At 48.9% G+C, this 13,650-nt stretch overlaps 1 protein-coding gene across 5 annotated transcripts in view; it reads right to left on the bottom strand.

Moving 5' to 3' along the window:
* LOC140387004 (Na(+)/citrate cotransporter-like) overlaps positions 1–13,650 on the bottom strand; it is a 176,107-nt gene that overhangs the window by 115,324 nt on the left and 47,133 nt on the right. For all 5 annotated transcript variants that reach the window (XM_072469980.1, XM_072469975.1, XM_072469979.1 and 2 more), the window contains exon 6: positions 6,861–6,983. In XM_072469980.1, coding sequence (XP_072326081.1) covers positions 6,861–6,983 — 123 coding nt within the window. The remainder of the gene's footprint in view (positions 1–6,860; positions 6,984–13,650) is intronic.

Below are 13,650 nucleotides of genomic sequence, written 5' to 3'. Positions count from 1 at the left end.
GACAGGTACTGCACGGGGTTAGATACAGAGTAAAGCTCCCTCTACACTGTCCCCATCAAACACTCCCAGGACAGGAACAGCACGGAGTTAGATACAGAGTAAACCTCTCTCTACACTGTCCCCATCAAACACTCCCAGGACAGGTACAGCACGGGGTTAGATACAGAGTAAAGCTCCCTCTACACTGTCCCCATCAAACACTCCCAGGACAGGTACTGCACGGGGTTAGATACAGAGTAAAGCTCCCTCTACACTGTCCCCATCAAACACTCCCAGGACAGGAACAGCACGGAGTTAGATACAGAGTAAAGCTCCCTCTACACTGTCCCCATCAAACACTCCCAGGACAGGTACAGCACGGGGTTAGATACAGAGTAAAGCTACATCTACACTGTCCCCATCAAACACTCCCAGGACAGGCACAGCACGGGGTTAGATACAGAGTAAAGCTCCCTCTACACTGTCCCCATCAAACACACCCAGGGCAGGTACAGCACGGGGTTAGATACAGAGTAAAGCTCCATCTACACTGTCCCCATCAAACACTCCCAGGACAGGTACTGCACGGGGTTAGATACAGAGTAAAGCTCCCTCTACACTGTCCCCATCAAACACTCCCAGGACAGGTACAGCACGGGGTTAGATACAGAGTAAACCTCTCTCTACACTGTCCCCATCAAACACTCCCAGGACAGGTACAGCACGGGGTTAGATACAGAGTAAAGCTCCCTCTACACTGTCCCCATCAAACACTCCCAGGACAGGAACAGCACGGAGTTAGATACAGAGTAAACCTCTCTCTACACTGTCCCCATCAAACACTCCCAGGACAGGTACTGCACGGGGTTAGATACAGAGTAAAGCTCCCTCTACACTGTCCCCATCAAACACTCCCAGGACAGGAACAGCACGGAGTTAGATACAGAGTAAACCTCTCTCTACACTGTCCCCATCAAACACTCCCAGGACAGGTACAGCACGGGGTTAGATACAGAGTAAAGCTCCCTCTACACTGTCCCCATCAAACACTCCCAGGACAGGTACTGCACGGGGTTAGATACAGAGTAAAGCTCCCTCTACACTGTCCCCATCAAACACTCCCAGGACAGGAACAGCACGGAGTTAGATACAGAGTAAAGCTCCCTCTACACTGTCCCCATCAAACACTCCCAGGACAGGTACAGCACGGGGTTAGATACAGAGTAAAGCTACATCTACACTGTCCCCATCAAACACTCCCAGGACAGGCACAGCACGGGGTTAGATACAGAGTAAAGCTCCCTCTACACTGTCCCCATCAAACACACCCAGGGCAGGTACAGCACGGGGTTAGATACAGAGTAAAGCTCCATCTACACTGTCCCCATCAAACACTCCCAGGACAGGTACAGCACGGGGTTAGATACAGAGTAAAGCTCCCTCTACACTGTCCCCATCAAACACTCCCAGGACAGGTACAGCATGGGATTAGATACAGAGTAAAGCTCACTCTACACTGTCCCCATCAAACACTCCCAGGACAGGTACAGCACGGGGTTAGATACAGAGTAAAGCTCCCTCTACACTGTCCCCATCAAACACTCCCAGGGCAGGTACAGCATGGGGTTAGATACAAGGTAAAGCTCCCTCTACACTATCCCCATCAAACATTCCCAGGACAGGCACAGCACGGGGTTAGATACAGAATAAAGCTCGCACTACACTGTCCCCATCAAACACTCCCAGGACAGGTACAGCACGGGGTTAGATACAGAGTAAAGCTCCCTCTACACTGTCCCCATCAAACACTCCCAGGACAGGTACAGCACGGGGATGGATACAGAGTAAAGCTCCCTCTACACTGTCCCCCATCAAACACTCCCAGGACAGGTACAGCACGGGGTTAGATACAGAGTAAAGCTCCCTCTACACTATCCCCATCAAACACTCCCAGGACAGGCACAGCACGGGGTTAGATACAGAATAAAGCTCGCACTACACTGTCCCCATCAAACACTCCCAGGACAGGTACAGCACGGGGTTAGATACAGAGTAAAGCTCCCTCTACACTGTCCCCATCAAACACTCCCAGGACAGGTACAGCACGGGGATGGATACAGAGTAAAGCTCCCTCTACACTGTCCCCCATCAAACACTCCCAGGACAGGTACAGCATGGGGTTAGATACAGAGTAAAGCTCCCTCTACACTGTCCCCATCAAACACTCTCAGGACAGGTACAGCATGGTGTTAGATACAGAGTCAAGCTCCCTCTACACTGTCCCCATCAAACACTCCCAGGACAGGTACAGCACGGGGTTAGATACAGAGTAAAGCTCCCTCTACACCGTCCCCATCAAACACTCCCAGGACAGGTACAGCACGGGGTTAGATACAGAGTAAAGCTCCCTCTACACTGTCCCCATCAAACACTCCCAGGACAGGTACAGCACGGGGTTAGATACAGAGTAAAGCTCCCTCTACACTGTCCCCATCAAACACTCCCAGGACAGGTACAGCACGGGGTTAGATACAGAGTAAAGCTCCCTCTACACTGTCCCCATCAAACACTCCCAGGACAGGTACAGCACGGGGTTAGATACAGAGTAAAGCTCCCTCTACACTGTCCCCATCAAACACTCCCAGGACAGGTACAGCACGGGGTTCGATACAGAGTAAAGCTCCCTCTACACTGTCCCCATCAAACACTCCCAGGACAGGTACAGCATGGGGTTAGATACAGAGTAAAGCTCCCTCTACACTATCCCCATCAAACACTCCCAGGACAGGCACAGCACGGGGTTAGATACAGAGTAAAGCTCGCTCTACACTGTCCCCATCAAACACTCCCAGGACAGGTACAGCACGGGGTTAGATACAGAGTAAAGCTCCCTCTACACTGTCCCCATCAAACACTCCCAGGACAGGTACAGCACGGGGTTAGATACAGAGTAAAGCTCCCTCTACACTGTCCCCATCAAACACTCCCAGGACAGGTACAGCACGGGGTTAGATACAGAGTAAAGCTCCCTCTACACTGTCCCCATCAAACACTCCCAGGACAGGTACAGCACGTGGATGGATACAGAGTAAAGCTCCCTCTACACTGTCCCCATCAAACACTCCCAGGACAGGTACAGCACGGGGATGGATACAGAGTAAAGCTCCCTCTACACTGTCCCCCATCAAACACTCCCAGGACAGGTACAGCACGGGGTTAGATACAGAGTAAAGCTCCCTCTACACTATCCCCATCAAACACTCCCAGGACAGGCACAGCACGGGGTTAGATACAGAATAAAGCTCGCACTACACTGTCCCCATCAAACACTCCCAGGACAGGTACAGCACGGGGTTAGATACAGAGTAAAGCTCCCTCTACACTGTCCCCATCAAACACTCCCAGGACAGGTACAGCACGGGGATGGATACAGAGTAAAGCTCCCTCTACACTGTCCCCCATCAAACACTCCCAGGACAGGTACAGCACGGGGTTAGATACAGAGTAAAGCTCCCTCTACACTGTCCCCATCAAACACTCTCAGGACAGGTACAGCATGGTGTTAGATACAGAGTCAAGCTCCCTCTACACTGTCCCCATCAAACACTCCCAGGACAGGTACAGCACGGGGTTAGATACAGAGTAAAGCTCCCTCTACACCGTCCCCATCAAACACTCCCAGGACAAGTACAGCACGGGGTTAGATACAGAGTAAAGCTCCCTCTACACTGTCCCCATCAAACACTCCCAGGACAGGTACAGCACGGGGTTAGATACAGAGTAAAGCTCCCTCTACACTGTCCCCATCAAACACTCCCAGGACAGGTACAGCACGGGGTTAGATACAGAGTAAAGCTCCCTCTACACTGTCCCCATCAAACACTCCCAGGACAGGTACAGCACGGGGTTAGATACAGAGTAAAGCTCCCTCTACACTGTCCCCATCAAACACTCCCAGGACAGGTACAGCACGGGGTTCGATACAGAGTAAAGCTCCCTCTACACTGTCCCCATCAAACACTCCCAGGACAGGTACAGCATGGGGTTAGATACAGAGTAAAGCTCCCTCTACACTATCCCCATCAAACACTCCCAGGACAGGCACAGCACGGGGTTAGATACAGAGTAAAGCTCGCTCCAAACTGTCCCCATCAAACACTCCCAGGACAGGTACAGCACGGGGTTAGATACAGAGTAAAGCTCCCTCTACACTGTCCCCATCAAACACTCCCAGGACAGGTACAGCACAGGGTTAGATACAGAGTAAAGCTCCCTCTACACTGTCCCCATCAAACACTCCCAGGACAGGTACAGCACGGGGTTAGATACAGAGTAAAGCTCCCTCTACACTGTCCCCATCAAACACTCCCAGGACAGGTACAGCACGGGGTTAGATACAGAGTAAAGCTCCCTCTACACTGTCCCCCATCAAACACTCCCAGGACAGGTACAGCACGTGGATGGATACAGAGTAAAGCTCCCTCTACACTGTCCCCATCTAACACTCCCAGGACAGGTACAGCACAGGGTTAGAAGCTTTAATTTACCTGGAATCTTAATCATGTTTTCTGACTTTGCATCGTTTAGCTAGCCTGAAGACTGAACTTTGTATTCAGTCGATTCCCATCAACAGGAGGCCTGAAACATTGTCCCTAAAACCTAAATTTGGCATCATTCATTTCATTGATAGTTTCAGGGCCTCCCATTGGATGGTTTAGTTCCCAGGAAAATGGTGCAAACGGGTCATTATTGCTGTTTGCAGGATTTGTGGCCATGGTACAATGGGAGATTTTCCCAGGATCTTTGCAGCAGGGATGGGAGATTTTCCCAGGATCTTTGCAGCAGGGATGGGAGATTTTCCCAGGATCTTTGCAGCAGGGATGGGAGATTTTCCCAGGATCTTTGCAGCAGGGATGGGAGTTTTTCCCAGGATCTTTGCAGCAGGAATGGGAGATTTTCCCAGGATCTTTGCAGCAGGGATGGGAGATCTCTCTCAGGCTGGGATTTGATGGTCCTCTTGCTTTGAAAGTGGTGGGAATAAATGTGGATCACTTTCCAAGGAACAATGTTGCTGCCTGAGGGGGCAGCAGTAGTAGGTGCTGCTGGAATGTGCTTCCTTCATACCATTGTGTAGTCACCTCTATATCCTTCACCTCTACCTCCCACACAGAACTCTGTGCTGCTCTCACCCTGACCTCCTGCCCAAGGCCCCGACTATAATCACTGCGCTGTGCATCCCACCCTGCTTTGTGTTCAACCCTACACTCTGGAATTTCCACACTCTACCCCTCTCTCTCCTCCTTTAAAGGAATGTCATCAACCCCGACTCTATAACCAAACTTTTGGTCACATGTCCTAACGTATTTCCCCTTAGGTGACTTGGTGCAAAATTGTGTTTGATAATCACTGCAGTGAAACATCTTGGGATGTTTTCAACATTCTAGAACAAAGAACAAAGAGAACAAAGAACAATACAGCACAGGAACAGGCCCTTTGGCCCTCCAGGCCTGTACCGGTCATGATACCAACCTTGGCCAAATCCTTCATCCCTTCCTTGTGCCGTATCCCTCTATACCCTGTTATGGGCCAGGGTTTAGAGAACTGTATCATGGAGTTCACTGACCCACAACTTTTACTAGATTGTGGTATGGGGAGCACACGGCCCACTCTACAGGTGTGGGACAGCAGAAATCGAAGAGTATTTTTAAAAGCAAAACAATGTTCATTCTATGAACTCAAGTTAACCTTTTAAAAACATATAGTGAACATCTTAGCAACCATTAATTCAAATACAACCCCCCAAAGAATACAACACTAAGTAATCCTTACTTTCCTTTTAACATCCATAAGACTTTAAAAAAAACTTTTAACAGAAGCACATCAGGTTTAAATTCACTACTGAGAGCAGTTATCACTCTGAATTCACCAAATGATGAAGAGATAGTCTTTACATGGCAGAGAGAGCGTTACACCTTCTCTGGCTGACTGCAGCTCCAACACTGAAACCAAACCAAAAAAACAGTCACACCCAAGCTTTTCTCAAAGTGAAACTAAAAAGCAGAGCCAGAGCTCAGCTCCACCCACACTCTGACATCACTGCAGTAACTTTAGCAGACTACCATTTCTTAAAGTGACATTCTTATGACAACCCTCCCTATCTGTTTGTCAAGATGCCTTTTGAACGTCGTTAATGTATCTGCTTCCACAACCTCTCCTGGCAACGCGTTCCAGGCACTCGCCACCCTCTGCGTATAAAACCTGCCTCGCACATCTTCTCTAAACTTTGCCCCGGGGACCTTAAACCCATGTCCCCTGGTGACTGACCCCTCCACCCTGGGAAAGAGTGCCTCATATCCACTCTCTCCATGCCCCTCAATCTTGTAGACCGCTATCAGGTCGCCCCTTAACCTCCGTCTTTCTAATGAAAGCAGTCCGAGTCTATTCAGCCTCTCCACATAGCTAACACCCTCCAGACCAGGCAATATTGTGGTAAACCTCCTCTGCACCCTCTCCAAAGCCTCCACATCCTTCTGGTAGTGTGGCGACCAGAATTGTGCGCAATACTCCAAGTGCGGCACTACCTCACATTTGTCCGGATTAAACTCCATTTGCCATTTCTCTGCCTACGTCTCCAGCCTATCTATGTCCTGCAGTATCCTCTGACAATCCTCAACACTACCTGCCACTCCAACATCCACGGACTTACTAATCAGAACAGCTACATTTTCCTCCAAATCGTTTATTCTAGGTGCAATATAAATGCAAGTTGTTGTTGCAATTTACTTCTACAGTTCTATAACTGGCTATGTCGGGCTGATTCACCCGCAGTGCCAGAGCAGCATTAAACCATTCAGAGTCCTGAAAAAAAACCAGCCACTTACTTGACTCCCAGGAATAAAACCTGCAACCACAGCCAGCAGAGAACGAAAACAATCAGCATGTGGGGAAACGAGAATCCGAACCACGAGGCAAAATTAATCACATCTCCGTTCTCCGGATATATCCTTGAAAACCACAAACACAACTTCAATACAAAATCTTTAAAAAGACTCGCATTCTTTCATACAATAATAATCAGAACAATCGTTATTACAGTCACAAGTAGGCTCGCATTAACACTGCAATGAGGTTACTGTGAAAACCTCCCAATAACCTTTTCTTAAACATAAGAACATAAGAACTAGGAGCAGGAGTAGGCCATCTGGCCCCTCGAGCCTGCTCCACCATTCAATGAGATCATGGCTGATCTTTTGTGGACTCAGCTCCACTTTCCGGCCCGAACACCATAACCCTTTATTCCTTTATTCTTCAAAAAACTATCTATCTTTATCTTAAAAACATTTAATGAAGGAGCCTCTACTGCTTCACTGGGCAAGGAATTCCATAGATTCACAACCCTTTAGGTGAAGAAGTTCCTCCTAAACTCAGTCCTAAATCTACTTCCCCTTATTTTGAGGCTATGCCCCCGTGTTCTGCTTTCACCCGCCAGTGAAAACAACCTGCCCGCATCTATCCCATCTATTCCCTTCATAATTTTATATGTTTCTATAAGATCCCTCTGCATCTTTCTAAATTCCAACGAGTACAGTCCCAGCCTATTCAACCTCTCCTCGTAATCCAACCCCTTCAGCTCTGGGATTAACCTAGTGAATCTCCTCTGCACACCCTCCAGCGCCAGTACATCCTTTCTCGGGTAAGGAGACTAAAACTGAACACAATACTCCAGGTGTGGCCTCACTAACACCTTATACAATTTCAGCATAACCTCCCTTGTCTTAAACTCCATCCCTCTAGCAATGAAGGACAAAATTCCATTTGCCTTCTTAATCACCTGCTGCACCTGTAAACCAACTTCATGCACTAGCACACCCAGGTCTCTCTGCACAGCAGCATGTTTTAATATTTTATCATTTAATTAATAGTCCCTTTTGCTGTTATTCCTACCAAAATGGATAACCTCACATTTGTCAACATTGTATTCCATCTGCCAGACCCTAGCCCATTCACTTAGCCTATCCAAATCCCTCTGCAGACTTCCAGTATCCTCTGCACTTTTTGCTTTACCGCTCATCTTAGTGTCGTCTGCAAACTTGGACACATTGCCCTTGGTCCTCAACTCAAAATCATCTATGTAAATTGTGAACAATTGTGGGCCCAACACTGATCCCTGAGAGACACCACTAGCTACTGATTGCCAACCAGAGAAACACCCATTAATCCCCACTCTTTGCTTTCTATTAATTAACCAATCCTCTATCCATGCTACTACTTTACCCTTAATGCCATGCATCTTTATCTTATACAGCAACCTTTTGTGTGGCACCTTGTCAAAGGCTTTCTGGAAATCCAGATATACCACATCCATTGGCTCCCCATTATCTACCGCACTGGTAATGTCCTTAAAAGATTCCACTAAATTAGTTAGGCACGACCTGCCCTTTATGAACCCATGCTGCGTCTGCCCAATAGGACAATTTCCATCCAGATGCCTCGCTATTTCTTCCTTGATGATAGATTCCAGCATCTTCCCTACATCTTCCCTACTACCGAAGTTAAGCTCACTGGCCTATAATTATCCGCTTTCTGCCTACCTCCTTTTTTAAACAGTGGCGTCACGTTTGCTAATTTCCAATCCGCTGGGACCTCCCCAGAGTCTAGTGAATTTTGGTAAATTATTGCTAGTGCATTTGCAATTTCCCTAGCCATCTCTTTTAGCACTCTGGGATGCATTCCATCAGGGCCAGGAGACCTGTCTACCTTTAGCCCCATTAGTTTGCCCATCACTACCTCCTTAGGGATAACAATCATCTCAAGGTCCTCACCTGTCATAGCCTCATTTCCATCAGTCACTGGCATGTTATTTGTGTCTTCCACTGTGAAGATCGACCCAAAAAACCTGTTCAGTTCCTCAACCATTTCCTCATCTCCCATTTTTAAATCTCCCTTCTCAGCCTCTAAATATTTACCTTAGCCACTCTTTTTTGTAGGATCATATTTGTAGGAACTTTTACTATCTGTTTTTATATTCTGAGCAAGTTTACTCTCATAATCTTACTCTTCTTTATAGCTTTTTTAGTAGCTTTCTGTTGCCCCCTAATGATTTCCCAGTCCTCTAGTCTCCCACTAATCTTTGCTACTTTGTGTTTTTTCCTTCAATTTGATACTCTCCCTTATTTCCTTAGATATCCACAGTCGATTTTCCCTCTTTCTACCGTCCTTCCTTTTTGTTGGTCTAAACCTTTGCTGAGCACTGTGAAAAATCGCTTGGAAGGTTCTCCACTGTTCCTCAACTGTTTCACCATAAAGTCTTTGCTCCCAGTCTTCCTTAGCTAATTCTTCTCTCATCCCATTGTAATCTCCTTTGTTTTAGCACAAAACACTAGTGTTTGATTTGAATCTTAATTCGTTCTTGGAACAGGAGCATTGAGACCAGCATTTATAGCCCATCCCTAAATGCCCTTGAGAATTGACAGTGAATCACCTTCCTGGATACAGCCGAGTGCCTCGCTCGGCCATTCCCGAGGGAGGTTCACAATCAGCCACGTTGCTGTGGGACTGGAGTGTAGGCCATACCGGGTAAGGACGGCGGAGTTCCAACATGACAGTAGTGATCTTTGAGGGGGGATTTGGGGGGGGGGGGGGGGGGGGGGGGGGGGGGGTGGAGAGAGCACATTGAACTATTTTGTCAGCAGGAAGTGATATTGGGTGGACGCAGTGGGGGGGTTGGTGATGCACAGCCGAATACAGAAGAAAAAGCCTCAGAATACAGAAGAATCTCCCTCAGTACGGACATTCTAACAGTGCAGCACTCCCTCAGCACTGACTCTCTGACAGTGCAGCACTCCCTCAGCACTGACTCTCTGACAGAGCGGCACTCCCTCAGTACTGACCCTCTGACAGTGCGGCGCTCCCTCAGTACTGACCCTCTGACAGTGCAGCACTCCCCCTCAGCACTGACTCTCTGACAGTGCGGCACTCCCTCAGTACTGACCCTCTGACAGTGCGGCGCTCCCTCAGTACTGACCCTCTGACAGTGCAGCTCTCCCTCAGTACTGACCCTCTGACAGTGCGGCACACCCTCAGTACTGACCCTCTGACAGTGCAACGCTCCCTCAGTACTGACCCTCTGACAGTGCGGCACTCCCTCAGTACTGACCCTCTGACAGTGCAGCGCTCCCTCAGTACTGACCCTCTGACAGTGCGGCACTCCCTCAGTACTGACCCTCTGACAGTGCGGCACTCCCTCAGTACTGATCCTCTGACAGTGCAGCACTCCCTCAGTACTGACCCTCTGACAGTTCAGCACCCCCTCAGAACTGGCTGGGACTGCACCCAAAGGCTCCCTACCAACAAAGGGAGCAGCACACAGCTCGCAGCCTTGCTACCGCGGAGATCAGCCCCACGATTCGGGGATGCCGATCTGGCCAGTTTGTTGGACACGGTCGGGTGGAGACGGAATGCCCTGTTCCCTCGAGGGCGCCGGAGGGCAGCCAGTGTCGCCTGGGAGGAAGTGGCAGTCAGTTCGGGGGGCGCCACCCAGTGCCGTAAGATCAACGACCTCTGCTGGGCCATACAAGTGGGTTGGCAGCACCCCTTCCCAACACCATAACGTGCCCTGACCCACCCATGTCCAGCAGTGCTGCCCACACCTGCCTCCCCACCCATCCACTGACCACATCTCCATTATAGGTTTTGCACTGAGTGCTGAATTTGGTGCATTTGAGTGCGATAGTGAGAGTTTGGTGACCGAGGGAGTTAGGTGAGGAGGGAGTAAGGTGCTCCTTTCATTTTGTTTCCGACATTTCCGCAAAGAGTGCAAAGAGAGCCAGGAGTTTACAGAAAGTGTAGCTGACTGGGAGCAGGGTCGGATGGCGGAGATCTAGTTAGTCCACAGGGCAGCTATATTCTGTCAGGTAAGAGGGGATGGAGGCTAGGCCAGTTACATGCTCCTCCTGTAGGATGTGGGTGGTGAGGGATACCACCGGTGTCCCCACTGACTATACCTGCGGGAAGTGCACCCAACTTCAGCTCCTCAAAGACCGTGTTAGGGAACTGGAGCTGAAGCTGGATGAACTTCGGATCATCCGGGAGGCAGAGGGGGTGATTGAGAAGAGTTACAAGGAGGTAACCACACCCAAGGTACAGGACAAGAATAGCTGGGTTACAGTCAGGGGGAAAAAAACAAACAGGCAGAAAGTGCAGGGATCCCTCGTGGCCGTTCCCCTTCAAAACAAGTATACCGTTTTGGATGCTGTTGGGGGGGGATGTCCTACCGGGGGAAGGCCCTAGCGGCCAGGTCTCTGGCACTGAGCCTAGCTCTGGGGCTCAGAAGGGAAGGGGGGAGAATAGAAAAGCAATAGTTGTAGGAGATTCAATGGTTAGGGGAATAGATAGGAGATTCTGTGGTCGCGAGCGAGACTCCCGGAAGGTATGTTGCCTCCCGGGTGCCAGGGCCAGGGATGTCTCGGATCGTGTCTTCAGGATCCTTAAGGGGGAGGGGGAGCAGCCAGAAGTCGTGGTGCACATTGATACCAACGACATAGGTAGGAAAAGGGGTGTGGAGGTAATAAACAAGTTTAGGGAGTTAGGCTGGAAGTTAAAAGCCAGGACAGACAGAGTTGTCATCTCTGGTTTGTTGCCGGTGCCACGTGATAGCGAGGCTAGGAATAGGGAGAGAGTGCAGTTGAACACGTGGCTGCAGGAATGGTGTAGGAGGGAGGGCTTCAGGTATTTGGATAATTGGAGCGCATTCTGGGGAAGGTGGGACCTGTACAAGCAGGACGGGTTGCATCTGAACCAGAGGGGCACCAATATCCTGGGAGGGAGGTTTTCTAGTACTCTTCGGGAGGGTTTAAACTAATTTGGCAGGGGAATGGGAACCGGATTTGTAGTCCAGCAACTAAGGTAGCCGATATTCAGGACGCCAAAGCGTGTAATGAGGCAGTGGGGAAGGGAACACTGACAAAGGAGAGTACTTGCAGGCACGGAGATGGGTTGAAGTGTGTATACTTCAACGCAAGAAGCATCAGGAATAAGGTGGGTGAACTTAAGGCATGGATCGGTACTTGGGACTACGATGTGGTGGCCATCACGGAAACTTGGATAGAAGAGGGGCAGAAATGGTTGTTGGAGGTCCCTGGTTATAGATGTTTCAATAAGATTAGGGAGGGTGTAAAAGAGGTGGGGGGGGGGTGGCATTATTAATTAGAGATCGTATAACAGCTGCAGAAAGGCAGTTCGAGGAGTATCACCCTATTGAGGTAGTATGGGTTGAAGTCAGAAATAGGAAAGGAGCAGTCACCTTGTTAGGAGTTTTCTATAGGCCCCCCAATAGTAGCAGAGATGTGGAGGAACACATTGGGAAACAGATTTTGGAAAGGTGCAGAAGTCATAGGGTCGTAGTCATGGGCGACTTTAACTTCCCAAATATTGAGTGGAAACTCTTCAGATCAAATAGTTTGGATGGGGTGGTGTTTGTGCAGTGTGTCCAGGAAGCTTTTCTAACACAGTATGTAGATTGTCCGACCAGAGGAGGGGCAATATTGGATTTAGTACTGGGTAATGAGCCAGGGCAAGTGATAGATTTGTTAGTGGGGGAGCATTTTGGAGATAATGACCACAATTCTGTGACTTTCACTTTAGTAATGGAGAGAGATAGGTACGTGCAACTGGGCAAGGTTTACAATTGGGGGAAGGGTAAATACGATGTTGTCAGACAAGAATTGAAGTGCATAAGTTGGGAACATAGGCTGTCAGGGAAGGACACAAGTGAAATGTGGAACTTGTTCAAGGAACAGGTGCTACGTGTCCTTGATATGTATGTCCCTGTCAGGCAGGGAAGAGATGGTCGAGTGAGGGAACCATGGTTGACAAGAGAGGTTGAATGTCTTGTTAAGAGGAAAAAGGTGACTTATGTAAGGCTGAGGAAACAAGGTTCAGACAGGGCATTGGAGGGATACAAGATAGCCAGGAGGGAACTGAAGAAAGGGATTAGGAGAGCTAAGAGAGGGCATGAACAATCTTTGGCGGGTAGGATCAAGGAAAACCCCAAGGCCTTTTACACATATGTGAGAAATATGAGAATGACTAGAGCGAGGGTCGGTCCGATCAAGGACTGTAGCGGGAGATTGTGTATTGAGTCTGAAGAGATAGGAGAGGTCTTGAACGAGTACTTTTCTTCTGTATTCACAAATGAGAGGGGCGATATTGTTGGAGAGGACAGTGTGAAACAGATTGGTAAGCTCGAGGAAATACTTGTTAGGAAGGAAGATGTGTTGGGCATTTTGAAAAACTTGAGGATAGACAAGTCCCCCGGGCCTGACGGGATATATCCAAGGATTCTATGGGAAGCAAGAGATGAAATTGCAGAGCCGTTGGCAATGATCTTTTCGTCCTCACTGTCAACAGGGGTGGTACCAGGGGATTGGAGAGTGGCGAATGTCGTGCCAATGTTCAAAAAAGGGACTAGGGATAACCCTGGGAATTACAGGCCAGTTAGTCTTACTTCGGTGGTAGGCAAAGTAATGGAAAGGGTACTGAAGGATAGGATTTCTGAGCATCTGGAAAGACACTGCTTGATTAGGGATAGTCAGCACGGATTTGTGAGGGGTAGGTCTTGCCTTACAAATCTTATTGAATTCTTTGAGGAGGTGACCAAGCATGTGGATGAAG

Source organism: Scyliorhinus torazame, chromosome 12, assembly GCF_047496885.1.
Source record: "Scyliorhinus torazame isolate Kashiwa2021f chromosome 12, sScyTor2.1, whole genome shotgun sequence".
In the NCBI taxonomy this organism is placed as follows: domain Eukaryota; kingdom Metazoa; phylum Chordata; class Chondrichthyes; order Carcharhiniformes; family Scyliorhinidae; genus Scyliorhinus; species Scyliorhinus torazame.
Note: the sequence above shows the minus strand (reverse complement) of the source record. Positions and strands in the feature narration are given on the sequence as shown.